This window comes from Glycine soja, chromosome 1 (genome assembly GCF_004193775.1).
Source record: "Glycine soja cultivar W05 chromosome 1, ASM419377v2, whole genome shotgun sequence".
NCBI classification, from domain to species: Eukaryota; Viridiplantae; Streptophyta; class Magnoliopsida; order Fabales; family Fabaceae; genus Glycine; species Glycine soja.
Genome location: NC_041002.1, coordinates 45752792 through 45780311, shown reverse-complemented (window position 1 = coordinate 45780311; position 27520 = coordinate 45752792). Strand labels below are relative to the sequence as shown.

At 32.0% G+C, this 27520-nt stretch overlaps 2 protein-coding genes and 1 pseudogene across 3 annotated transcripts; 1 reads left to right on the top strand and 2 right to left on the bottom strand.

Moving 5' to 3' along the window:
• Nucleotides 1–431: 431 nt before the first annotated feature.
• LOC114416928 lies at nucleotides 432–3876 on the bottom strand. 2 transcript variants are annotated; one of them, XR_003667666.1, is made up of 4 exons: nucleotides 3164–3876; nucleotides 1391–1456; nucleotides 932–1272; nucleotides 432–844 (listed from the first exon to the last, which is right to left on the bottom strand). XR_003667666.1 is itself a non-coding variant. In XM_028381966.1 (3 exons), exons 1-3 carry the CDS (start codon nucleotides 1540–1542, stop codon nucleotides 823–825), a joined length of 438 nt encoding a protein of 145 aa, XP_028237767.1. In that variant the 5' UTR covers nucleotides 1543–2077; the 3' UTR covers nucleotides 432–822. The 2 variants fall into 2 exon arrangements, 1 of the variants encoding a protein (XP_028237767.1); XM_028381966.1 differs by lacking the exon at nucleotides 3164–3876 and having other exon boundaries at nucleotides 1009–1272; nucleotides 1391–2077.
• Nucleotides 3877–14816: 10940 nt separating this feature from the next.
• On the top strand, nucleotides 14817–22828 carry LOC114416919 (B3 domain-containing transcription repressor VAL2-like). The gene is made up of 13 exons (XM_028381960.1): nucleotides 14817–15174; nucleotides 15278–15415; nucleotides 16473–16554; nucleotides 16698–16799; nucleotides 17188–17828; nucleotides 17967–18063; nucleotides 18199–18373; nucleotides 18878–18954; nucleotides 19134–19451; nucleotides 20353–20402; nucleotides 20581–20694; nucleotides 20780–20847; nucleotides 21523–22828. The coding sequence occupies exons 2-13, from the start codon at nucleotides 15303–15305 to the stop codon at nucleotides 22302–22304; spliced, it is 2619 nt and encodes an 872-aa protein (XP_028237761.1). The 5' UTR covers nucleotides 14817–15174; nucleotides 15278–15302; the 3' UTR covers nucleotides 22305–22828.
• Nucleotides 22829–23287: 459 nt separating this feature from the next.
• On the bottom strand, nucleotides 23288–25865 carry LOC114405293 (annotated as a pseudogene).
• Between the last annotated feature and the right edge of the window lie 1655 nt (nucleotides 25866–27520).

The following is a 27520-nucleotide window of genomic DNA, read 5'->3' as shown; positions in this document are numbered from 1 at the left end:
CACTGGTTAATGGAATTACAATTCAAAGTACTATGATAGACACACATAATATATTCATGAACAAACAATTATAAAAAAAAGTATGAGATGTCATCTTCAATCGGAGTTTCTATGATCCCAAACAATCAACTTTACTCCGTAAAAAAGAAAGCATTACTAAGTGTTGGCGTTGGATCAATGGTCTGCAACAGTAAATGTATACACTAAGTACATAAAAAATGTAAAGTAGACAAAGAAAGATAACAAACCTGTACTCCAAGAAAATGAAGCTCTACATTTCATTGTCTCTTCGTTCTGCAAAGCTCAATTACCACTTTCACTAAAGCATAGGCCTTTGTCGAAAGCTCAACCCATATTATTTGGAAACAACACACATTGAATATAAAAAAATAATAAATGTGATAGAAAAATTGAATATAAAACATTGAATATAAGAAAATAATATATGTCCTGTTGTTAACGATGTTCATCAGAAAGTAAACACAAAAAAAAAAAAAAAAATTGTTACCCGAAGGTAATTAAATTACAACCATAATATAAAAATCAAACAAACATAAATAATTAAAGAGTTCTTCAAGTGGAGTCATCTTCGTCCTCTTCCTCATCCCATTTAACCTGCTTCCTATAGACGACCTCCCATAAATATTGGTCGAACCTGTAGAAGAAGACGACCTCATCTCCAGGCTTCAAATGATTGTCAGTTAAGTATTGGATCCATGACTCAGCAACACATGGTAGGCCATTATTCATGGTGATCATCCATTCGTAACGTCTACCACGACCACGTTGCATAGTCATATTTTTTTTATCCAAATAAAAAATTTAAAGCCTCTGGTAGTAGAACCTACGTTTGAACCAACACAGTGATTAAAGATAGCAACATCAAAAATAAATAAAATAAAGGATTATTATTATATTAACAAACTCCTACCAATTGATAATTGTGTTGTATCATATCTTCGATAACATCTATGGAAAAAAACATGGTGTCTGGTGGTTGCGACTGACCTTTCACGTGTTCGTCTATAGAGAGGTCCCATGACCTCCACATGGAAAGTAGTATTTTTGTCCCATGCAACAAAATGCATGATGACACTTTTGTAAATGTCGTGGGTTCTTCTAAGTCCCTTGAGTTCATCACCAAAAAAGTATCGGTTACCATATTTATGAAGCTTTATAAAGTGCTCTTCTCCTTTGTATTTGAAGAGCACATAAGTTGGATAATTCGGGTACCATTGTCTATGGTAAGAATAAAGGAACCTCAATGACATTCTGCAAGTAAACATGTTAAACATATCACCATTGTATCAGGAAAATTTAATAAGTATATCACATATTATTTATTTGGGATTAAGATAAATAGTTAATGTTTAGATGGGGAAATCGTGACCTTGTCAACATGGAATGCGGCCTCAAATCGGTGCACAATTGTAGACAGCAGTGAATTTGATGGGCCCTAGATGACAAACATTCATGTAATGAGTAACTCAACAAACTTGTACCCGTTGAAAGGAGAAGATAAGTATGCACAATATCGAACATATACTAAGAACGAAAAGAGCAAGCATGGAAGGACAAAAAACTTAATGACAATCTATATCGAACATATACATGTATGAAGCAAAAAAGCAAGGATAGAAAACTTAAAGATGAAGGATGCTCGATGAAGCAAACTCGAACATATACTTATAAGAAGGTAAAGATGAAGGATGGAAAACTTAAAGAAACTTACAGCATTCGACGCGTTGGATGATTGTGTAGTCATGGTGTTTTGTGTTGGGTGATGTTCTTGGACAAATGAGTGAATAGTTGGTGATACTTGTTGGTTATGGTTTGATATAATACTTTGTTTTAATTATGAGTTCCAATGAATATATATAGTAAATATGTTTATGATTGAATGAGGTTTTGATGTAACTGCCGTAGGAGTTAATACATACATAGGCAAAAACCACTACTTAAAACTCCTAGAATACTGTTCAATAGTTGGGGGGGTGAACAGTTATAATGAATAGTTAATAATGTACTTAGTATATTAAGCGTTAGGCTTTTACACTTCTCGTGCATATTACTGTATCATAATGATAATTTTTTTCCACTTCTCATGCTAGACTTTTATTATGAATACTAATATTGTTGTATATTTATTGCGAGACTATTACACTTCCCGTAATCGTTGATATTTATTTTATTTATTAGAGGCTATGTACAAAAAATATTTGAAAGATTAAAAAGATAAACATAAATACGAAAAGTCAATAAATCTTATAGTAACATATACTATAAGTGAAAAAATCATAAATCTTAATAACATATTACTATATAATATGTACCACCACAATTAAATTGTTCTTAATAAAGTATATTTATTTTATTCAATAATAAATATTTCCAGACGCAGAAAAATGTTTAAAAATACTTACCATTACTGTTAATAAAAAAAATAATTATATGTATCATAATCATTATCTTTTTCACTTCCCGATTTATGATTAGACAGGTAGTATTTTGGCATTGGGAAATTACACTTCGGCAAACATCTAGTCTATTAATTACATGAATTCTTATATCTACTCTAATAATTACTATGGACTGTCACATGTGTAAATTGAAATTAGAATATTGAGGGTCACTACACACAGGCTATTGATTGAATACATCTTTATATCCATAGGATAAAGTGTTAGGAGTCATTAGCACCTATATAAGCATAAATTCCAAAAAGATCTACTCACGGGATTTTGTATTATTCATGCAACATTACAGATTTTAACTGAAAAAAGGGCCACAAAACAATCAACATGCAATATTTTCACTGGGAGAACTAACAAAAAATTCAATTTTTTTCACTGCAAGAACTAACAAAACAAAACAAAGGCAGAACAAAAGAAATACGAAATGCAAAGGAAGAACAACACTCAAGCATGGTCAAATAAAGCTAAGAAACACACAAAAAAAATTCAATATTTTGTACCGACAGAACCCAGAAATCAAAACAAAGCTCCTTTTTTTTTTATTCATGCAACATTACAGATGGTAACTGAAAAAAGGGCACAAAACAATCAACATGCAACAAGTTATAAAATAGAACAATAAAGATTGCAAACAATATTAAAATTTCAACCAACACAAAACTAAAGGAGAAATCAAATACATCACAAACCTGTACTCCAAATGCCGGACACTATTAGTCGTCTTCTTTGTTGCTCTCGGTCAAAAATAAAAGCCAAGTTCAGTTACCATATACCAAAAAATAAACACCCTTAACTAAACAAAAGTAAAACGGCAACAACAAAGAAAGAAAACACCAACAATATGGTAGGGAACCACAAAAACAAAGTTGGCATTTTAAAAAAAATGGTCCATCATATGGTAACACACACTAAAGTAACCAAAGAAATGAAGCACAAAAAAAATTAAAACAAAAAAGGGAATAATACACATGCACCAACAAAATCATTGACAGGTAAGGTAGAAGCAAAAAAAAAAAAAAGGAAATCATACACATGCACCAACAAAAGCAAAAAATTAGAAACACAGGCTTGATGTAGACATTTTTGGGCGGGAAACACGATTAACCATAGGCCGACACGTAAGTAAAATAATCCCACGTCAGCCACGCTTAAAATCCAACAAATTTGAAGGCAATGATACAGATCTTCCCCGTAATAAGCCCACACAAACAAAATGCTGGAGATCTCAGCAGATTCATGAACAAATACAATGATGGAGAAGTTTCATGAACAGATGCAATGAACAAAAAGACACTAAATTTTTTTATCTTAAATTTTGTTTGTTTTGTTTTCTGACTTCTCACAATACAATCGTTATTGTATGCAGAGAAGGTGGAAGAAGACACTAAAGCTGTGATTTTTATCTCCAAAAAGTTTCGATTCATAAAAATTGAAGCTTTTTGGAGATAAAAATCGCAGCTTTAGTGTCTTCTTCCACCTTCTCTGCATAAAATGGCGATTCATAAAAAACAATGAACATGTAGTGAAAAAACAAAAAACCGAAAAAAAAAAATGCATACAAATACAAATAGAGGTAAAAAGAAAACGCAGAAGACGGGGAGGGAAAACGAACCGCATCAACACCACATCAACTTTGGTTTTTTCCTCAAGGGAGAAAAAAATAACTGCCAAACCAAGCAACAGGGATGTTGGAGAAGCTTGAGGAACACAAAAAAATTTAAGCTTTTGTATTGTGAGAAACAAAGAAACAAAGAAAACGAACCTGTAGACAGAGAAACAAAGAAAACGAACTAGTAATCTATCGAACATACTATGATCTGTGGCTTTTGTCTTGCAAAGGAAGAACAATACTCAACCACGGTCAAATAAGGCTGAGGAACACAAAAAAATTCAATCTTTTGTACCGACAGAACCCAAAAATCAAAGGAGAAATCAAATACATCACAAACTTGTACTCCAAATGTTGGACACTATTTGTCATCTTCTTTGTTGGTCTCGATCACAATGAGCACGTCGGAGAAGGCTCAGGAACACAAAATAATTTAAGCTTTTGTCTTGCAAAAAGTCATAAAACAAAACAAAGATACCTAATGCTACAGATCTGAACCCAAAATGCAACGCAAACAAATGTATTGAACCAAAAAAGGACGAAGGCACAAAAAGGTGGGTATAGGAAACAATGAGCATGTCAGAGAAACCTCAGGAACACAAAAAAAATTAAGCTTTTGTGTTGCGAGAAGTCACAAAACAAAATAAGGCAGAACACCCAAAAAAATTTAAGCTTTTGTATTGCAAAGGAAGAACAATACTCAACCACGGTCAAATAAGATTGAGGAACACAAAAAAATTCAATCTTTTGTACCGACAGAACCCAGAAATCAAATACATCACAATGAGCACGTTGGAGAAGGCTCAGGAACACAAAATAAAGGCAGGATACCCAAAAAAATTTAAGCTTTTGTCTTGCAAAAAATCATAAAACAAAAATTTATGAACTGCTATTCATCATGAAGGTAAAAAGAAAACGCATAAGACAAGGAGGGAAATGAAAAAATCTTCAGCCTTTGGGTTTTTCCTCACAGGAGAGAAAAGAACTGCCAAACCAAAAGAGAATGGAATGCGAAATGGCAGTGTAACCAGAAAATGCATCATTTGTGTTTGTTGGAAACGTAGAGTCATCATGGAAAAACGTAATGCATTAAACACAAAATGACAAAAACAATAAATGCTTGACATTGACATTTTTGGACGGGAATTGGACGCACCACAGGACGACACGTAAACGAAAAAATGTCAGTCGTCCAATTGTGGGCAGAATATAACACTTCACTCTTATACGGATGTTGAATATAATACTTTCAAGCAGTGGCGAATTTAGAATATGGGATCACTCGACATATAAAATTAAAATATAAATGTTAAAATATGTTTTGTACATCTAGAATTTTTTAAGTTTGATTTTAATATTTCTATAAAATTGTCGATTTTTCACTCTTCAATCTTAAAAGGTAATACTTTTGATTCTCAAAGTACTATTTAAATAACTTTTCCTCCTTTGTTAAAGGAATATGTAAAACATGTTGTGAAGTAAAAATATCCATGTCAAACTTAAGATATACAAAATGGAAAAAAAAAAACTTAAAAGGACTAAAATTAAACTTAAAAATTTTAAACGGATTAAAAATATATTTTATTATTTAAAAGAAAATGAAATATCCAACCAAATAATGTAAAACAAACAAAATAAATGAAAAAATTAATCAATATAAGAAAAAATTACTGACAACTAAAAACTCAAAAGCAGTGAGGTTAAATTATAAAAATAAGAGTTAAAAAAATAACAATAATAATGTATTTTATGTTTTTCACACCGTTCAAAGGGTGCAGATGCACCCTAAATTGTAGCTGGGTCCGCCACTAACTTTCAGCCTTCGCCAATTTCAACACCTAGATCAACCGATAAAATCCGCGAGATATTTTGGTTGCGTATTACATAATACATACGTAATGTTAGGTCATGTGCAAATTAATGGTACACTGTATTCTAATTTTACTCTGTGTGTATTTTTAAGTTTATAAAATCTATCTTTAGTTAATGTTTTTATATATTAAAATAAGATTCATTAAAAATTAACGTACCTGTTTGTAAATTTATTTTAATAAATAAATATATCATATGTTGTACAAATGTTTAAAATAGATATAAAATATCCAAAATATTTAAAATAATAAAAAGTAGATTTAAATATATTTTAGATTTTATAAAATAAGTGAGTTTTAATTTTGATATATGTAGAAATATTTCTTTGTTTATCATCTTTCTAAAATTTGAAATGTTTGTTATTCTTGTAAAATGAGTTAATTTTTATCAAGATTCTTATAAAATATTTCTCTTTAATTTTTATTATTCTAGATTCTAAAATTACTATTCCTTAATATATGAACTCATCATTTTTTCAGTGCATTAGCAATACACATCCAAATATTTAGGATAAAATAATCATTATCTTTCTATTTTAATTAATTTATTTTAGGATATTAGAGTAATTTATATATTTAATTTTAAAAATCATCTCTCTCACCTCTGTAATTTCGTATTCCATTTCTCCCCCATAACTCTCATTTTCAGTTTCTCTCTCCTCCGTAGCTCCCGTATTTCCCTTTTCTTATTTAGCTTACATCTCTCACCTCGCCACCATGGATGATGATTGATAATTAATGAGTCATTCATTCATTTACATACCAAACGTCCAAACCTTGTCTTTCCTCTTCTTTCTTTTGAAGATTGTCACTTAGTTAAATTCATTAAATTTAATATAAGAATATTTATCCATTTAAATATATTTTTCCAGCAAAAGATAAATATATTAATAATCACACAGGTACCAAAGGCACTCTGTCAAATATACAAGAGTTGTAGAATACACCAAGTTATAATATAAAAAGATTGAAGAAACCTTTCCCTACATAACTAAATTCAAACACATAAAATACTCTAGCTCTAGCTATATAAAAAGAATCATCCTGTCAAACATAATAAAGGTTGCATTGCCAGTCTATCTATTTTGCCAAAAATCCTTTAGCCTTTGAAGATAGCCACATCCATGATCTTACTTTAACCAACTCCACCATTTTTTCTAGTTCTGAATTTTCTTCTTTAAAAATTACTGCATTACGGTGTATCCAAAGCGTCCACACAGCTGCAAACCAAACAGACTTCCACCAAAGATTAGCCCTTCGCTTGACCCGATGAAGCCAGCCCAAAATGCTGAATATGTTGGTGCGTGGCGGTTTCTGGAAAGTGGATTTGGACTTTAACTTAATTTTACAAAATCGACTTTTAAAGTGGGGATTGTTCTCTATTTATATAATTTATCTCGACACTATCTTTATTCGATGTGAGACTTCAATACGTCCCATTTTTCTCATGGCTACCCGTCATGTGGAACTTTCAACACACTCGTCTATCTAGGTATGACCACATTACGGAATGCTCCTACTACCCCCTAACACTTAGCACACTTATTTAGGCATGTCAAGTGTATTTGTTCCCAAGTGATCAATAAGACCTTTTCCTACTTTGACGGATCGAGAAAAATTAAGTTGATTGAGTTGGATTCAATGTTAGATTTTTTTCGATTGAGAAAATCGGATTTGGGAATGAAATCGGATATGTTAGTCCTCATCCCCACCCCAATACTATTATGATAATAAATATTTTAAATCACTATTATAACCTTACAATATTTTAGTAACCCACTAACCCTAGAGTCAAGTAGTACCATTTCCATAGAATTCTCTTAACTCTAAGCACACCTCCAAGTGTTGTCCATGTGTTGCTACCTAGTGATGTCATCGACCCAACATCATCGTCAACCCACCCACGCTTCGAGAACACCACTGTTCGAGCGACGTCGTTAACTAACCCACGTCTCGACTCACCAACTATGCGACTCACCCGCATTGTGACTCATCAACATTTGAATTTGCTAGTTTATTGAATGAAATAGATTCGATGATGAAGGCATATTTTCTAAATCTAAAATTGCTGAATTATGAAATTAAATGTTACCGAATTTTGAAATTAGATATAAATATGAAGTTTGCTCGTTGCTCATTTCTTGTGTAGGTGATTTATTGAGTGACATTACTTCCCAACTCACTTTGAAGGATGATCAATAGATGTTATGATGCATGTCAACCACTTTCTCTTGTGACATTTTGCTAGACTTGAAAGTTTGGACTATGTTTTTTCTTTAGTTTATGTGCTTTTTGTTAGATTGTTGGAAGATGAAACCAAGACTTTATGTTTATTTTACAGCACTTTTTTTTGTGACACTACTTATGAGTTTTTATTATCAATTTTAATAGATTAATGCTTGTTGTATGTGTGAAATTATTATTTTCTTTATAATTATGTACAATTTTTACTTAATTTCATGTTGAACTCAAAAAATAAATGAGAACAAATAATTTTTATTTAATCTATTTTTAAACACTTGAAATTTTAATCTTGATAAACAAGGTATCATGATCATTATTTCTTTAAGTTATCCAAAAATAAAAAAGATTAAACAATTTTTACTTGAAATTTTAATTTAACATGTTATAATAGATTCAGTTGAATTTGAAAAAAATTATTATATTTTTTCCATTTTTATGAATAAAAGAAAAAGATAGGATTGAGGATGAGGCTGGAAACCAATCCCTAAGCCAGGGTAGGAATAGATATAATTTTTGAACTCCAATAAAAATGGAGGATTGGAGATAGAGAGACTAAACCAATCCGGTCCCACTCAATTGCCATGCCTCCACTTATTCCAAACTTGAACAGCAAATCTGCACTAAAAAACAAATGTTTCACTATTCCCCCTTGTTGTGAGCAAAACGAACACATGGAGTTCCCTTCCGTGAGGTTTACATTCTGCTTCCTTAGATTATCTTTTGATGGTACTCTGTCCAGTAGCATTCTCCACGTCTCCACGTGAAAGCAGTCACATTTGATGGCACAAAAGATTTCCACACACTACTAAAGATCCTCATATGATTCTATACGCTTCATTTACAGTGAATTTTCCTTCGCCATTTGACATCCAAGCCCACTAGTCATTTTGATGTTGTTTTAGTTGTAGTTGTCCAATGTCCTCTATAAAATTCTCCACTAATGGTTTTTCCCATTCAAACCATTATCTTCGCCAAGAGAGATTCCAACTCCAATAGACTTGATCCCATGTTACAAGAGCACTAATTAGACTATATTTCTGCTCCAAGTTACTAATTAGAGAAAATCCTTGGATACCTTACTGCAAGCGCCTCATTTCCAACAATAACTAGGTGCCACAACTCCACTTTAACTCCGTTCAAAGAACAAGTATGAAAATCCATTAATTTTATCCTTCGAACAACAAAACTTCATTCTTGAACAACATGATGGTTTTAAATGCATTAATACGCGTGACGAGAGTTACGGAGGAAAGAGAAATGACATTTTTTGTTTTTTTAATTAAATATATAAAATTACTCTAATACTCTAGAATAAATTAATTAAAATAGAGAAATAACTGTTATTTTATCCTAAATATTTGGTGTACATTTGCTGATGCATACCAACTTAAAAAGTCATCAATGTCTATTAACAAACTCATATATATATACACGATAAATTTGATAATAAAATCTAAGAATGAAACTTTGTTAAAAATTTGGATTATTTCAAGTGAAAAATATATCTCGTCCAAAAAAAAAAAAAACTACGTATATTAGAATGTATAACTCCTCTAATTTTATTACATATGATGATGCTCTGTACGTTATACTATTAAAGAAAATCGGGACATACAAGCAAACACGTGATTTAAATGAGCGGGTTGTTTTAACTTAATTAAAGTCAATAAAAAATTGGAATATTACAATACATTAGCTAAAAAAATAATTACATTATTATAGTAGTAAAATTTAAGGGTATATTTGGTAGTAGAGTGAAATGAAAGTAAATTAAGATAAAAATTTTAAATTAAATTATGATGTAAAAATGTAAATCTTATTTTTTTTTTCTTTTCACTTCAAATAAATTGATTTTTTTATATGTGAAAATTGACAGACTTACAAATGAGCGGATCTTACATTTAAAATTAAGATATTGTTGATTAATATTCTTAGAATATTAACTAAAAATAAAATAATAAAAATATATCTTATATAAATCATATAAAAAGTACAAAAATCATAAATAACATAATTTTCTGTTTACTGATAAAAGTGTTTATACTTTAAATTTTTTAATTAATACTCTTAATACATTGATTAAAATTTTTCTTGAAATTATGAGATGATGATTTTAATACTGGGGGATACAAAGCAAAGCAAACGGAAACCGAGAAAGAAGAAGCAGGTTTTGCGATGTGTGAGTGTGCGCAGCCAGGCTGCCACCACAGCAATCACGCGTGCGACTCAGATGGAGATGGGTCTGTCATTGTCGACGTTATTCCTTTACCCTTCATTCTCCTTTGCGTCACCCTCGTCATCACAATTCACACAACACACTGATGTCATAATAACTCAACTGAAAAAAGTGCTTTTCAGATTTAAATAACACTTTATAACTGTCTAATCTTTTAATATTATTATAACAATGTTTTTTTCCTTATTATTCTTATTATTTAAATATTACTTTATTGCAGTGAAAATATATTAATTTATTGACTAACATAATAATAGATGTTTGAATTAGTTTTATACAAAAAATTTGGTAGCTAACTTATTATTATATAAAAAATCATTTTACTTTATCACATTATAAAATTAAATTATTTATGACAAGGATTTGCTTTTCATTTTAATTTCACATGTAAAACTTGTGAAAAAAAAATTAAATATTTGATTTGATTAGACAACAACTTATGTAAAAAGCATGAATTTTGGGGAAAATTATTTTAGTTTCAGATATTGCAATTTACTACTTTTAAATATAGATATAGTACTAAAACTTGTAAAAGAAAATAAATAAATATTTGATTACACAACTTATGTAAAACGCATGAATTTAAAACTTGTAAATATGTATAATATTTGATTACACAACTTAAGTAAAAAGCATGAATTTTGGAAGAAAAATTATAGATATTACTTTTTTTTTCTAAATATAATAATATTTTTTTAAATTTATTTATTCCTTTTATAAGATTTTTTTTCTAAATTATCTTTTATATTATTTATTTTTAATTAAAATATTCTTAATTACTTTATAATAATTTTATTCTCTTTTATAAAGATTGAAGAAGAAAAGTAACACATGTTAATTAATTAATTAAATAAAAATAATTAATTAATTATAAATATTTAATTCATTGTAAGGAATAATAAGTAAAAAAAAATTATATTTCATTAAAAAATTAAAATACAATTATAATAAGATAATTTTTTTTTCTAAGTAACCATTGCAATGAGATGAAAGGAATACTATTTAATTGGGCCCACATCGAAATTGAAATTGGACGAATGGACGAAAAAGCACAAACCTCGTTGACAAGTGAATACGTGCTCCTACGTTGTGGCCATCAAAGGATACTATAGTAAATCCATCAAAAGTAACTAACTAAGTGACACATTTTCCGGTGCTACTTAGTTACTTTTGATATAAGTGAATAGAGTTGATGCATTTAAGACTAATGTTGTGTTATATAGGATGAATAACAAATCACACGTATTACAGTAAAAAAAAATCACACATATGTTATGTTGGATAATGGATATTAATTATTGATTTTCTCTGAAAGAATCGAGATTAATTTATACAAACCCAAACAATTTTTACTCAATTATTTATTAAAAAAAACTAATAGTTGTATATAAAAATAAATTCTATTTTTTAAAAAAATTGATACTCATTAGTATTTTAATAAGTTCATTACATTAAATAAATTTAATTTTATATAATTATTACATTATATAATTGTAAATATCAATGTTAACCGATAACTATTTATGTATTTTATATTTTTTGAAAGAGTATATTTTTAATTTCTTATTAATTAGTGTACCACACTAATTATTAGTAAAAAACATATGGGACTAAATATAAAATTTATAAAAAAATTATATATGATTGTCATGTCAAATTCATTAATAACATAATAAGTTATATTATTAAGAGGATTAACAATGTAATTGTCACATTATTAACTTAAAAGACAAATATGAATATTATTAAGTGGGCACAAAATGTGATATAGCTTATAATAGAGATACTATATTATAGATTAACAAAGAATAACTAGCAAGAATGCAAAGTTATACAAAAACCTTAAGGCATTCCATCTTAATCAGACTGATAATAAACAATTTCAAATTTTTACTAATAATAAAATGAATATTTTTATTTGATTTCCATATTTTATTGGATATTTTTACCCTTTAATTATCTTTTAAACTTTTAAAATTTTCTTCTAACCTATAGTATCTTTCCACTATTTCTATGTTGTTAGTTTTTTATTTGATCACCTTTTTTTACCAATTGTATTTAACTTTTTTTTATTATTTAAAAATTTTAGGGAGTCTTCCCCTAGTATATATAAAAGTAAACAGAACCGTGTTCTCATTTTTTTAATTCATATGTTTCAAACTTTCTGTAAAAAAAAGTCATATGTTTCAATTTATAGATAAAAAATAATTTGATTTTATTTAAATAGAGGGATTTGAAATGAATAAGTGACAAATATTTATCATTTAAAATAATGAAATTAGTGAATAATTTTATATTTAAAAATAAAATACCAACCCTTCCCTTTCTTGTATACCACATTTTAATTAAATAAATTAGGTTGTATACGACATACGGAACTTTTTTATTTTTAATTAAATAAATTAAACTATTCCTATTAGAATTCTATTTTTTGAAATAAAATTTATACAATAGATTTATTAATTGTTTAACTTTCTTACTGTTAATTTTTATCACAGAAAAGTTAATCTTTTAATTATTTATAAATGAAAAAGAGTTTTACTATACCTAATTTTTTTTAAAAAAATTCATTTTTAGTTTCCAAACAAAATTTATAGCATTTTTTATTTCCTAAATTTTTATTTTATTAACAATTTTAGTTTCTACCATCAAATATTAATTAACGGATGACATGACAGTTATATAACTTTAATTATCATCAACTAATCTAATGTGATAATTATTTATGTATTTTTTATTTTTAGAAAAAATATTTTTAATCTCTCATTAATTAGTTTATCATCACTAATTATTAATATGAAAACATGTGTCACTAAAAATATAATTTATAAAAAAAATTACATATAATTATCATGTTAGACTCATTAATAGCATAAGTCATGTTTTTAAGAGGGCTAACAATATAATTATCACATTACCAACTTGGAAGACAAATATGAATATTATTAAGTGGACACAAAATTTGATCTTACAATAGAGACACCATATTATTATAGACTAACAAAGAATAACTATCCTACCAAGAATACAACTATACAAAAACCTTAAGGCATTGCATCTTAATCAGATAAAAACCGCCACCTCCACTTAGCCAGAAGACTGATATTAAATAACTCCAAATTTTTCACTCACAAATCACCTTTTGACTTTGGGAGACATCGTTGTTTTCTAATTAACCCAACATATATTCTTCGTCTCCGAAAAGTACTCCACAAACGTCGTCTCTGTAATTTTATCAACTCATGAATTTCTTTAGGACTTTATAAAAATAGAAATAATATAAAGGCAAACATAAGAACACTGAATTTAGCAAAGTAATCCTCCCCTGAGACAAATAACGACCCTTCCACCCAAACAACTTTTTTCCTGAATAAGCCTAACATTGGATCATATGTGCCAGTTCACCTAGAATTAGCACTAATGGTTATCCCAAGGAATTTAAAAGGTAACATTTGCAACCGATCAATGAAGAAATGATGAGGCCCTAACCAGAAAATTATCAGACATTAACACCATATATTTTGCTTTTAAGAGAATTTACCTTCAAAACCGAGACAAACTCAAAGCTCTGTAGAATGACTTTAATAACCCACATTTGGCTATCAAACATGCCTCAAAAAGGATCATTTGAAGTTGTCGAATCATTTGCCTATTGCATTAAAGAAAAGGAAATAAAGTCATCATCTTCAAAGCCTAAAAAACCCCACACCTCCACAAATTTATTAAGGAAGTTATTCAATCCCTCAACCACTATAAGAAATTAACAAAGAAAGCGTCAAAGGATCGCTTTTCAGATCGCTTTTCAGACCCCTTTCCGCTACAAACTGCACTATTAGACTACCATGCATGGACCAGACCATATATGTGACTTGAGCAAGTGATTGCTTTAATCTACTTTCTCCAAACACTATAAAATCCCAAGACCATCTAACACGTAATCAAGGAATTTTCCATTAACATACAGAGTCACATTATCAATTAACGCTACTACTTAACAAAAAAGAACTAAAATTGTTAACAAAAGAATACTGGACAAAAAAATGCTAAATTTTTTTGTTAAGAACTAAAATATAATTTAGCTATCTCAAAAATTATTCTCATCTAAGAAAGTAAGAAAATTTTATTCTTGTTTATAATTTAACATTTAAAAAAATTATTTCCTCAAATTAAATATCAAAATATTTTATTCATACATTACTATTTAAAAAATGATAACATATATTTAATTAATACTAAACATTATCTAGCCAAAAAAGAAACTGGAAAAAATAATGAGTAACAATATAAACACAATGATATTGCTAATAATAAAAGCTAAAAAAAAATAATGATGATAAATTATAAATAAAAAAAAGAGAGAGAGAGCAAGTGGGGGAGTTGGCCGAGTCTTGAAGTGTAATCATCGTGCATGCATTTTGGTTCCTCTTTCTTTCTCCTATCTTATATTTCTGCATGCACACGCCTCCTTTCTCTCTCTCTCACTCTCTCAGATTCACCCCTCTTCTCTCTCCGGTTACCGTCGTCCATTCAAATCTCTCTCCGGTTCCTCTCCTCCGTTCAGGTTCCGATAACCTTCCGATCACACTCCATTCCTCTGCCACCGCGTGAATGCGAATCCCAAACCTCACCACTCGCCGCCCCTCCTCCGCTTAAAAATTAACTTCCGGCGACCGGAACTTCCCCTCGCGAACTTCCGGCGACCGGAGGAACCACTCGAGCTTCCTCTCCGGCTTAATTTCGGTACGGTCGCTTCTCCGCTGCTGGATTTTACATCCGGCGTCGAGCGAGCTGGTGAGGTGACAGTTAGGGTTTTTCGTTCTGATTTTTCTGATTTTTTTTGCAGAGTCTGTGTGGAATTGGAGTTGTAAATGGAGTCAAGGAGCTGCATGAACGTGGCGTGCGCCACCTCGACGACGATTCGGTGGCGCAAAGGCTGGGCCCTGCGATCCGGCGAATTCGCCGATCTCTGCGATAAGTGCGGGTAATGATGCTCTAGATTCCGAATCGATGAGCGTGAGTTGAAATTGACGCGTGAGTTAGATACGTGGATGTACGGAACACAACAGTGGATTAGAAACATTGGAGTAATTTTGTGATTTGTGGCTTTGTTATTGTTAATTGTTTGCTGTTTTTTTTTTTTTTTTTTTTTTATGTTTCTACGTTTGACAAATTAATGTTTTTACTTTTGAATTTGCTAATTTGATTCTTTCTTAATCTAAGCTCTGACTCGTGGCTACTTTTTTTTTTCCTTCCAATTTTCTAAGGTTAGTGTAGCGGCTTTTTTTGCTGAATTTCAGTGTAGTGGCGTTTACACGCTTTTTATGCTTGTTTTATTATTTATTTTTTAAAATTATATGGTAAGTAATAGAAGACTTGAAGTTGTCGTAGGTAAAATTGGGTCGCCGAATTTTTATTGTGGCTGCTGACCAGAGACCGCAATTTAAAACGTTGTTTATGACATGTGTTTTTATATGGCATGTGTTTCTTATTTACAGTATTAATTTTCCTTACATTTTTTTAGTAAATGACAAAAAAAATTACTTGGGATAAAATGGGAACAGAAATTAAAAGAAAAAACATTGTATTTGTATAACCAGTTTGTCCGATGGCAAAGCTTGTGTGAGGAACAGTGGAACAAGGATTTCATCTGGCTGAATTTTATTGTCAAAATCATGTTGAATTTGAACGGTGCCTAATATCATTCTGTTTGGGAAACATGGAATGAGTTTGGGATGGTATCATATGATAATTCCATAATAAGTTATTGAAATTAATATATATGCTTCCACTAATTTGTCTCTTGGCAAAGTTATCAAGCATGCAATGAAAAAGATGATTACAGTTGCTCTTACAATTTTCGTTTTCAAACTCAAGTTCTGTATAAGATGTAAACAATGTTATATGGATAACATGTGTCCTTTAGAGTAAGCATTGACTTGGATCAATAAGTGTGCAGATCTTCTTTATTTGATTGAAATTGGGCATTACCAAGAGATTCATGCTCTGATTCTTAATCCTGATTTTTTTCTCTGTTGTAGTTCTGCTTATGAGCAATCAACGTATTGTGATATGTTCCACTCAAATGATTCTGGTTGGAGAGAATGCACTTCATGTGACAAGGTAGAGTTAAAAAAGATATATGTATTTTGGTACATTGGTAGAGTATATATAAGACTGGCATAACTCTTTTTACCCCAATTTTGGTATTTCCATGTTCTACATTAAGGTTAATGATCCTATATGTTTTGTCTTATTATCTGCAGCGTCTCCATTGTGGATGCATTGCTTCTATGTCTCAGCTTGAATTATTAGATACTGGTGGTGTAAGCTGTATAAGCTGTGGAAGGAATTCAGGACCGCAACCTGTAAATTAACTTTACCATTTTATTTAAATAATTATTATGTTCACCTCTATGCAAACACATCAAAATATTGTTTCCTTTATTGATTATCACAATTGCCCCCAAATAGATCAATATTTATGATGTTTGATAGCAGGTCTAAATTTTCAGGTTAAACTGAATCTTGTATCACCATAAGGTTGATAAGTTAATTATTGATTTGCATGTAGAGGTAAATTGAGTGTTCTATGATCTAGGTATCAATAAAAAAATTTGTTATGCAGGCTCTGCAATTCAAATCTGTGCTCCCATAAATAGGTTATTGCTTCTTACGTATTTGATTATTTGTGTTGATAATTGAATTTTCAAGTCTAACTGTATGTTCCTAAAATTGACAATGATAATTTGACAGATTGCAAGCAATGAAAAGCCTAATGGATCTGGGACATCAAAAGTACAAAATGTCAGTACACAGCAGCAGTGCACATCTCTGGCTAACCAATTAACTGTGAGGGGTATGCAAGTAGGGCATTATGCAGAGAATGATGAGCTTCAGTGCTGGTTCAAAACTCACAACGTTGAAACAGATGGGCCTTTTGCAGAAATGAAACCAGAAATTTTACCCTCAGTTGGAGAACTTGGAAACACATTGATATCACAATTTCATTGTGAGTCTAATGGATCGTCTAAGGCTTCCAAAGCAGAGAACTGTAAGCCAGAGACAGAAATGCGAGATATATATGAATCATTGGCACAGACAAATTTGAGTATGACCCTTGCTGCTCCTTTAGGAAATTCAAATCCCTTTCATAGTGCTGTTGTTGATGAAAGGGAACAAAGTAAAACATCTCCACTTTTATTGGGGTCAAGGTCTCACCATCTTTTACCTAAGCCTGCTAGGTCAACTATTGGGACAAGCTTAGAAGCAAATGCTGGCATGGTATCGCAGATTCGTGTAGCAAGACCACCTGCTGAAGGACGGGGAAGGAATCAATTGCTTCCACGTTATTGGCCTAGGATTACTGATCAAGAGTTGCAACAAATATCAGGAGAGTATCCAACATTGTAATCTGTCCTATAAATTATTATGAATCACTGACAGGATACTTACTGGTTGATACACTTATTATTATTTTGATAGCTAATCTTTACCTTAGTATTTCCTTAACCATGATTCATGATATGTTCAAGTTCAAATTCTACAATCGTGCCACTCTTTGAAAAGATGCTTAGTGCAAGTGATGCTGGTCGAATTGGTCGCTTGGTTTTACCAAAAGCATGTGCTGAAGTAATTTATCTTAACTCATCTGTTGAACTGGCATTTACTGTTGTCATTTTATATTAACTAACAATTCTAGTAAAAGTTGTTTTTCTTGATGAGTCTGGTAATTTGTTAAAACTGAAAGAGGAGACCATTGTGCAGGCATATTTCCCTCCAATCTCTCAACCAGAGGGCCTTCCTTTACGAATCCAAGATGTGAAAGGAAAAGAATGGATGTTTCAATTTAGATTTTGGCCAAATAATAACAGCAGGATGTATGTTTTAGAAGGTGTAACCCCCTGCATTCAGTCTATGCAATTGCAAGCTGGAGATACTGGTATGTTTTACTGAGAATCCCTTAATTTGGTAAATTACCCATTCTAAGAATAGATAAACCACATGGACACTTTCATTTTCTAAGAATATATCAACTAATACGTGTCTTTTACAAAAACATGTATTAAGTGTTACCTAATCAGTATCATTTTCTAAAAATCTGCTAATTTTTCACGGTGTTAACTAATCAATCAGCATAACTAGAAGACATTCTGTTTTAAGATACCAACTGCAATGGTTTTTGTAATGTATTTTCTTTTCTTTCTTTATCTTCCGAGAATGTTTACAAAGTTTACTTCACTGACGTTTTTATTGTTCCTTGGACAAAATGTCGCTCATGTCTTTGGAGATATATTTGATTTGTTTCTCTTCATTGAAAAACAATTGATTTCTGTTCCATTTTTAAGTTTCAATTGCAACATGTGTTTGCTTCTAATTTTTTTTTAGTTTCATCTTGAAATTTGGTTACAAAATTGTTTAAACTTTTTTTCTTAAATTTCTGCAGTAACATTTAGCCGTATGGACCCTGAGGGGAAACTTATAATGGGGTTTAGAAAGGCAACAAATTCTACTGCAGTACAGGTAACAGTTACTTTTAGTTCATATAGCAAACTCAAACTTTTAGACTTGATATTTAATCACCCATTAAGCAGGAAACACTACCATCTAATATGCCCAATGGTTCTCATTCAAGTGAAACTTCCTATTCTGGTGTTTATGTGAATCTACCTATATTAAGTGGTTACTCTGGCCTTCTTCAGTTACAAAAGGGATGTTCAGAAACCCACCTAAATGCGCTGTCTAAAAAATGGAACTCAGCTGGTGGTGACATGAGTTGGCATAACATTGACATGCCTGAAAGCAGAAAAAGAGATGAGTTGCCGTTGCCACCTGTGATGGTTCCTGAGAAGAAAAGAACTCGGAATATTGGGTCAAAAAGTAAGAGGTTGCTTATTGATAGCCAGGATGCACTGGAGCTGAAACTTACTTGGGAAGAGGCTCAAGATATGCTCCGTCCACCTCCTACTGTTAAGCCAAGCATTGTCATGATCGAGGATCATGTATTTGAAGAATATGAAGTAAGTAAACAATTTAGAAGGAGCAGTAATTTTATGAAATTCACCCATTCTATTAGTGTTAGGTTAAATTGATATTTTTGGTGTCTGTTTAACTCAGACACCAACTTGACCCAAATAAATATGGATGAGCCTTTCTTTCTAATGAGTTTCTTAATGCGTTCATCTTTCCTTAAACTTCTGTCTAAATCTAAAGAAGAAAATCTGACTTCTAGAAGGTTGGAACTTCTCAGATATGGGTAATTCAGCATACATCTAGTTGACCTTTCCTGGTATTTGCAATTTCCGTAATTTATTGAAATTGCCATCTAGTTTGAACTTGTTAAAATACTCGTCTAGTTCCAGGTTATATAGTCTTTGCATTTAGGGCATGTATTTGTATAGGAAAAAAACAACTAGTACATGGGTAGGGGATTCCTTTGTAATTTTTGGAATAAGAAGGGAAGAAGGCATGGGTTTCTCAAAACTCAGGTTAGGTGAGTGATGTAATTCATGATTTTGAAAGGATCTTCTTAACAAGTGTCTTAAGGACACTGGTTAAGAAACAATAATCACACTTTATTAAATGCTTTCAACTACTTAAAATAGTAAATATAATTTTTTTTGTGTTTTTTAATATAATAAATACTTTTCTATTCATCAAATATTTTCTTGTTTTTGTTTACTTTCCTAAGGGCGCTCTTTAGCATTCTCCTTTATAAAAATTAAAAAATGGGCTTTGCTTTCATCAGTTATGCCTAGTCACAAGACACCAACCAATATTAGGGCTAGTGTCTCTGCTTCACAAATGTCTTAATACATAAATTTTTAAGTCTCCACTCAAAGACTAGGTAAATAACATTAAATTTATTATATTACCTGTTTAACATCATGCACAGGAATTGACTTACTTCAATTCATACAGGAACCTCCTGTCTTTGGAAAGAGGAGTATATTCGTAGTTCGATCAACTGGGTAAGATGAGTATTGTGCATTAGAGTTTTTTTCTTTTCATTGCTTATGTCAAGTTTTCCCTCTTTTACCAGCCTCTTATTTTCTATTGAACCTGATGAGTTCTTTTTCAAGTTATAGCAATGCATAAATTTATATATTTTGATTGAGTATTTCAATTTGGAGTGCTATTGGATCTCAGGGTAAACGAGCAGTGGACGCAGTGTGATAGTTGCTCAAAATGGCGGAAGTTGCCTGTTGATGTACTTACTCCCCCAAAGTGGACATGTGTGGAGAACTTATGGGATCAGAGCAGGTGAGCAGACTTTCTAGTGCAATGCTATTAATACCAATAGTTTTTCTTAGTTAAGACCTTTATGCTTCTGCATTGCTGTCAACAGGTGTTCATGTGCTGCTCCCAATGAATTGAACCCAAGGGAACTGGATAATCTTCTGAGGCTGAATAAAGGTATTTCTCTTCCTGTGTTCATTATGCTTTCTAGTTACTGCTGATCAATACATACTTGTAGAAAATGGTTTCGTGTGCAAAATTTTACATTTTGAAGCTATGCTTTTCTGGCAGTTTACCTATTCATATTTACTAATTGTACTGAAATATGGCTGACTTCCCAAGCATATTACTTAGACTTTCTTTTGATCCAGAAATTTATATTAGTGACTTAATATAGATGAATGACTTTTGTAAATTTCAAGTTTTTATTACTATTTTGGTAAATAGATTTTCTTAGGAATATTTGTAGAATGGGACTCACAAACGAACTAAGGATTTTACATAATGACTTTAAAATTCCAGGTAGTACCCTTTTTAAACATTCTTAACTGATCTTGAGCCTCCAATTGAAAAAACCGACTTTATGTGCCAGTAAGAGAACAAAAATGAGCTGGACAATAATGATTAGTTGTATGGAGGAGCTACCACACTGTTGCTTGTATTAACGAGTTTTGTCTTGCTACTGTCTTTATGCTTACTCTTTTTAATCTAATTATCTTCATTCAAGAAACTGACAAATCTGCAATCCCAAATTATGCTGCATGAACAAGGATGGTGATTCTGTGACTTTTATGAATGTATGGTGACATGTTATTCTTGTATATTAATTCTTGATCTCATCAAATATAATAGAATTCAAGAAACAAAGACTGGCAGCAAGCCAGAGACTGGCCCTGGAACATGAATCTTCAGGACTGGATGCTTTGGCAAATGCAGCAATACTGGGTGATGATGCAAGTGACTCTGGCAGGACATCAGTTGTTAGCACCACAAAACATCCTCGGCATAGACCTGGGTGCTCTTGCATTGTCTGTATCCAGCCACCAAGTGGGAAGGGCAAACACAAACCCACATGCACCTGCAATGTGTGCATGACAGTTAAACGTCGGTTTAAAACCCTGATGATGCGAAAGAAGAAGCGGCAATCCGAACGTGAAGCAGAGATTGCTCAGAGAAATCAGTTATCATGGCGGACCAAAGATGAATCAGAAGTAGATAGCACCTTACGACATTTAACTCCAGTTGACAGATTGGAGAATGAGGTACGGGTGCAAAATGAATTGGATTCAAGGAGTCAAAACCATGCTGTGGCTGAAGCTGCCAAGGGACAATTAGATTTGAATTGTCAACCTGATCGAGAAGATGTGCAAGCTTGGCCGAACAATTTGAGCATGACGAGTCTTCTTGAAGAAGCAAATCTCCCGCTGGAAACCTACCTAAAGCGAAATGGCCTTAGTAGCTTGATATCAGAGCAGCAAACAAATTCAGCTTCAAATGTGCAAGCACAGACAACCAATGATAGTGAGGGAAAACACAATGAGGATTGTGGAACCGCTTTGGTTATTCATGAGAGGGAAAGCAGTCCTGAAGAGAACAGTGGGCAAGACAGAGAGCAAAACAATTCACTCTCATGAAATCTTGCCAGTTATATTATAATTTTTTTTTCCTTTTTTTTAACTCAAAAATCATTTTACAAGAATCCTTGCATAAATTATAAAATTATAGGAGGTTCATTTGTATGTCTATATTTTTTTTTCTTGTTATTGTTGTCTGTGTCTTATGGTTGTGAAATTTCCCCCCAAAACTCAATAACCTATATACGCCAAAGCGTGTGTTTTAGGGTTGTAAACTAGTGAGAGGCAAGGAGTTGAAGGAAAGCACACCACCTGGTTTTTTTTTCTTTGGTGTGTGTGTGTGGTGAGTCTGAATAAGCATTGTTTTTCTTCTTTTTTGTTATATGGAGAAAGGGAGATTTCACCTAATTTCGTTTCTTAGTGCGTGTGTTTAGTTTGAAAAGCCATTATTTGGCTTGCCTTTTTAATAGGAAAATGCTCTTTTGCATGAAAAACATTTCACTGATGTTGTACAGAACTAATGTGACTGGTTGATGTATGTAATAGTTATGTGATTTCTTCAAAGCTACTTTATATTATATACTATGTTGTTGTGCCACGTTACATTCCTTGCGTCAACCAAAAGACGTTAAATTGCCATGAGTTGCACTATTCTCATTTTTATTTCATATATCAAGATCATTCAAAATGAAATAATACGCAAAAATAAATTTTAAGAACGTCAAAGAAAAAGAAAAAAAATACAAGATTCAAATCGTATTCTGAATTGTTTAATAGTACAGAAATGCTAATTAAAATTTATAATTTAACTACTGTTATAGTTTAGTTATTATTGGAATAGAGGTCGAATTCATGTTCAAGACAGGTATTGCGGGGGGAAATGCAACCTCATCCCTAAACCCAATCAAATCAAGTTTTTCCTGTCAAAATTGGGCTAGCCAGGGAAGACACCCGCGGATATTATTTTTTGTTTTGCCATGTTTAGTGTTGAGTGGAGAAATAGTGTTGAGAGGAGAAAGGAGTTTGTGGCCATGTAAATTTTTATATCAAGGAGTTAATTAATTGAACCCAGTATAACAAACCTTTGCACTATCTACAAAAGAACATCTTCTCATGGAGAGAAATAACAAGGTGTAAGAACTAAACCTTTATCTCCTATACACTTATGTTGAATCACTCCAAAAATGATAATAACAAGAAATTTAGCCAGTCAATATCCTTCAACACTAGCTCTCCGACACATGGAGGATGATAATTTCCTGCTTTCCGGCCTACCTAGGAGATGAACTGGAGGAACAAGCATGAAGAGGAAGATGCAGTGTGGGCACACCACCAGACCTGGCAGACCATCTAGGAGATGAAACAGATGGTCTTGCTACTACTGATGCTGCTGAGGGAGAGAAACTCAACCTAGGTGGTGCGTGACATATGATACCATTAAGACTTGGTGATCTTGACATTTCTTTTGCTGGCTCTTGCAGTGGGAACCTACAAGAGTACTTCAAATCTTGTACCGTTTCGAGATGCTCAACAATGGTTCTCATGGTAGGTCTTTCTGATGGCTCCTTGTGGAGGCATCTTTGTGCTATGTCAGCCACTGTTCTTGTGCCGCTTTGGGAGGAAATTGACCTTTAAGTTGAGGATCCACTTGACTAAGTTCCTCTCTTCCTTGGGGTGATGGCTATCAAGATTCTTTCTGCCAGTAAGTAGCTCCAAAAGAACAATTCCAAAACTCCATACATTACTTTTTGGAGTAAGAATTCCTTTTTCCAATGTCTCCACTGACAGGTTTCCAACAGTCTGTACAATAATAAATTCATCAACAGAACGAATGAGAAAAAAACTTATGGAATACTTATACATGTAAAATAAGATTTGAAGGTAGACAATATCATATGAATAATGTATAATTTATGATAACACACAGCACTTTTGAGTAAATGAACTTACACATGAACTGCTTGAAATCTCTTCCTCAGGAATACGTCCAACACAACCATATCCAGAAAGCTTTGCACTGAAATCTTCGTCAATCTGTATGTTGGCTGCTGAAAATTCATTATACATTGCCTACAATTAATTGATAAAGGTTCATCAGCAAAGATAGAAATGTAGTAATATACAACCTAAATTAATATTTAATGTACTAAAGGAACATAGAAAAATATCTTATCATATAATTGTTCAGTCCATATTAAGATACACAATAACTCTAGTCCAATGGCATTCAATGAGGTCAAAAGACCACATAGAGAGAAAGGCAAAAAAATGTGCAGACAAGACCACCGAAGGCTGCTTCAGTTTTGAATATTTGACATAAATTTTACACCAAATTAAGCTAAAAACAGAAAGTTCATTACCTGGAATGGCCCTTCTTCATGCAAGAAAGTAAGACCTTTGTGCAGCACATATGACAATTTTCATTCGCGAGTTCCAATCAATTGAAGAACCATCAGATCTCCCAAACAACTGGCGGTCCAAGCTTCCATGGCATAGCCTCTCATAAACCAACATCCTTGGTTCCGAACCATCACATGCATGAAATCCTAGCAATTTACAGAGGTGTGGATGTTGCAAAGATGCAAGGGTATTAACTTCATTTATGAATTCCTTCAATCCCTGCAAGAGGCATCACATACACGTAAACCACGTCAGAAAGTTCTCAGCTGCTTTCAGACTTTTGTCTAGGGAGAAAAATCATAAACCTCTCAATGCAAGGCTAACAATAATTCATATTTACGCTTGAAACAGTAACAATGCAATTCTTAACAATTTTCATCGTTTGATTTCAAAGTGGTTTACAAACATTCAATGGGCTAGAGAAGTAAGAGAGGAAGGAGGACAGCAAGAAGAACAAGGTTTAGAAGCTGCTGCTAAATATTAAGTTGGATGACACCAGAGGACAAACCTAAACCTTTGATGCCTCTCTTAAAATGGTTTTCGTATGGCTAACAATCTTCTATCAAAAAGTACATGAAAAATGAAACATTGAATTCTAACCATTTTAAGAAAACAAGGCATTACTTCTCTATATTTGGTAATAGAAGCATCGGCAATTCAGATGACCAGCCATCATTTACTAGGCATGAGGATACCAAGAGATGAAAGTAATATATAGCAGAATGAAGAAAAGTACATGAGTTGATGAATGAAGGCGGGTGACAGTGGCTTCAAACTTCTTCGCACTTGAAGCATCATCACCAAATGAAGCACTATATATGGTAGAAGAAAGACGTTCTGACATGCATCGATCTGAAGAAAAGTTGTGGCAAGCAGCAGCAATTTCTTCATATGTAAAGTTTCTAATCAACCCTGTAGGCGGAAGATGCAAAGGTTGCGGAATAGATGAACATTGCTCCTTCATCAATCCAACTCGGTGTTTCAACCCTTCTAGTTCCTCATACTCAACTGAGGAAAAAGCATCTTGTTCTGCTACATCAGGAGCTGGTCCAGAAGCATACAGAGATACACTAGCTATCCCCGACTTAAAGCTGTCAATAGCTTTCAATGCACCACCACCCTGATGTGATGGAAGAGGTAAAGGTTGAGGACTAGATAAACGCTGCTCCATCAGCGAGAGGACTAGATACGCTAGCTATCTCCGACTTAAAGCTGCCAATAGCTTTCAATGCACCACCACAAGTCAAAGAACAAGATAAAGTAAATCTAAGATAAAAACTTAGTAAATTTATTTAAAGAATCTTAATTTAATTGCTTTAGTTTGGCCTCAACATCTTTAGTATCAAATACTCTTTTATCAAAGACTAATAGAGTTCAAAAAGATATTTTTGAACTGGCAATCGATTATCAGACTGTGTAATTGATTATCAGAGAGTTTGTGAAGATATTTTTTACTAACGGTACAAAACTGTTTGAATTTTGATCTTTGTAATCGATTACCAGAATCCTGTAATTGATTACCAGTGAAGAGATTTCAAAAAAACCTTTGAAAAGTCATGACTCTTTAGAAATATAAATGTCTGATCGATTATCAGAATCTTGTAATCGATTATCAGAATCTTGTAATCGATTACCAGTGAGAAAATTTCAGAAAAACTTTTTAAAAAGACATATCTCTTCAAACCATTTTGAAAAGGCACAATGAACATATATATATGTGTGTCTGACTTCGAAAAACACAAAGATTTTAAAAAGAGAACTTAATGGTCAAATGCTCTCTAAACAACTATTGGTCAAACACTTACAAATCAATTAAGTATTTTTCTAAGATCTTCAATTTGTATTATCATCTCTAAAAGAGAGAAATTCTTCTGTACATTCTAAAAATATTGTTGTGATCAAGAGATTGTTCGTCTCTTGACTTATGAAAATCCTGAACACAAGGGAAAGGAATCCCAAGGTGTGTTCAAAAGTTGTAAAGAGTTTACAAAGATAGTGGAAAATCTCAAGTGAGTTACTTGAGGGCTGGACGTAGGCACAGAAAGTGGCCGAACCAGGATAAAAACAAATTTGCAATTCTCTCTTCCTTTATCTCAATTATTTTATTGCAGTTTACTCTATCTTGCGCATTTAAAAGAATATTTTTAAATTGATTATTTTTTCTTCTACATTCTGAGCCTATCATATGTAATTTAAAAGGGGGTTAAAATTTGTTACTCGGAAAATTTTAAAATTTAATTCACCATCTCTTAAGTTATTGAGGCAACTTATCCAACAATTCATGCTTAGCCTAAATCTTTGGCAGTAGGAACAATTTGCTTAGCGCGCACCAGGCTTCAATTTTGGCCATTTCACCCTTGAATTGGGTCCCACACCAGCTATATTCTTTCTTCATTTATTTTTACACCAAAATAAACTAAAACGAGATGAAAAATCAAACATTTAAACTATTTCAAAGCTATTCTAATTTATTCAAAACTTAATTATAAACAAAGCCAAACAAGCTTAAACGTATTGAAATATTAAGATAATTGCTTACAAAATGGTCATTAAAATAAGTTTCAAGACAATTATCAACATGGTAACCAGTTTCTCGCTAAATTATGTTTTTAGTCTCTCATCTTTTTATGAAATTTACTTTTGGTTCCTCAACAATATTCTTTTTACCAATCTTAATCTCTTAACAATTTTTTGACCAATTGTTGTCCTTTAACAATTTTGTTGATTGATCTTAGTTCCTCAACTTTTGTTTGTCATTAGACTACTAGTATAATGTAATACTCATATGATAAAATATTTCTAATTCAAGACATTTTCTTATGGTTCTAAGGCGCTACAAATTGTTTTACAGTATAAAACTACTAGGGAAAAAGTTT

Coding starts and splice junctions, on each gene's coding strand:
- LOC114416928 (XM_028381966.1), bottom strand. CDS start 1,542: ATGTTCGATATTGTGCATACTTATCTTCTCCTTTCAACGGGTACAAGT. Junction 1,273..1,390: donor CCGCATTCCATGTTGACAAG/GTCACGATTTCC, acceptor GTTTACTTGCAG/AATGTCATTGAGGTTCCTTT. Junction 845..1,008: donor TATAGACGAACACGTGAAAG/GTCAGTCGCAAC, acceptor GTTCAAACGTAG/GTTCTACTACCAGAGGCTTT.
- LOC114416919 (XM_028381960.1), top strand. CDS start 15,303: ATGGAGTCAAGGAGCTGCATGAACGTGGCGTGCGCCACCTCGACGACG. Junction 16,555..16,697: donor AATGCACTTCATGTGACAAG/GTAGAGTTAAAA, acceptor TATTATCTGCAG/CGTCTCCATTGTGGATGCAT. Junction 20,695..20,779: donor AACTTATGGGATCAGAGCAG/GTGAGCAGACTT, acceptor TGCTGTCAACAG/GTGTTCATGTGCTGCTCCCA.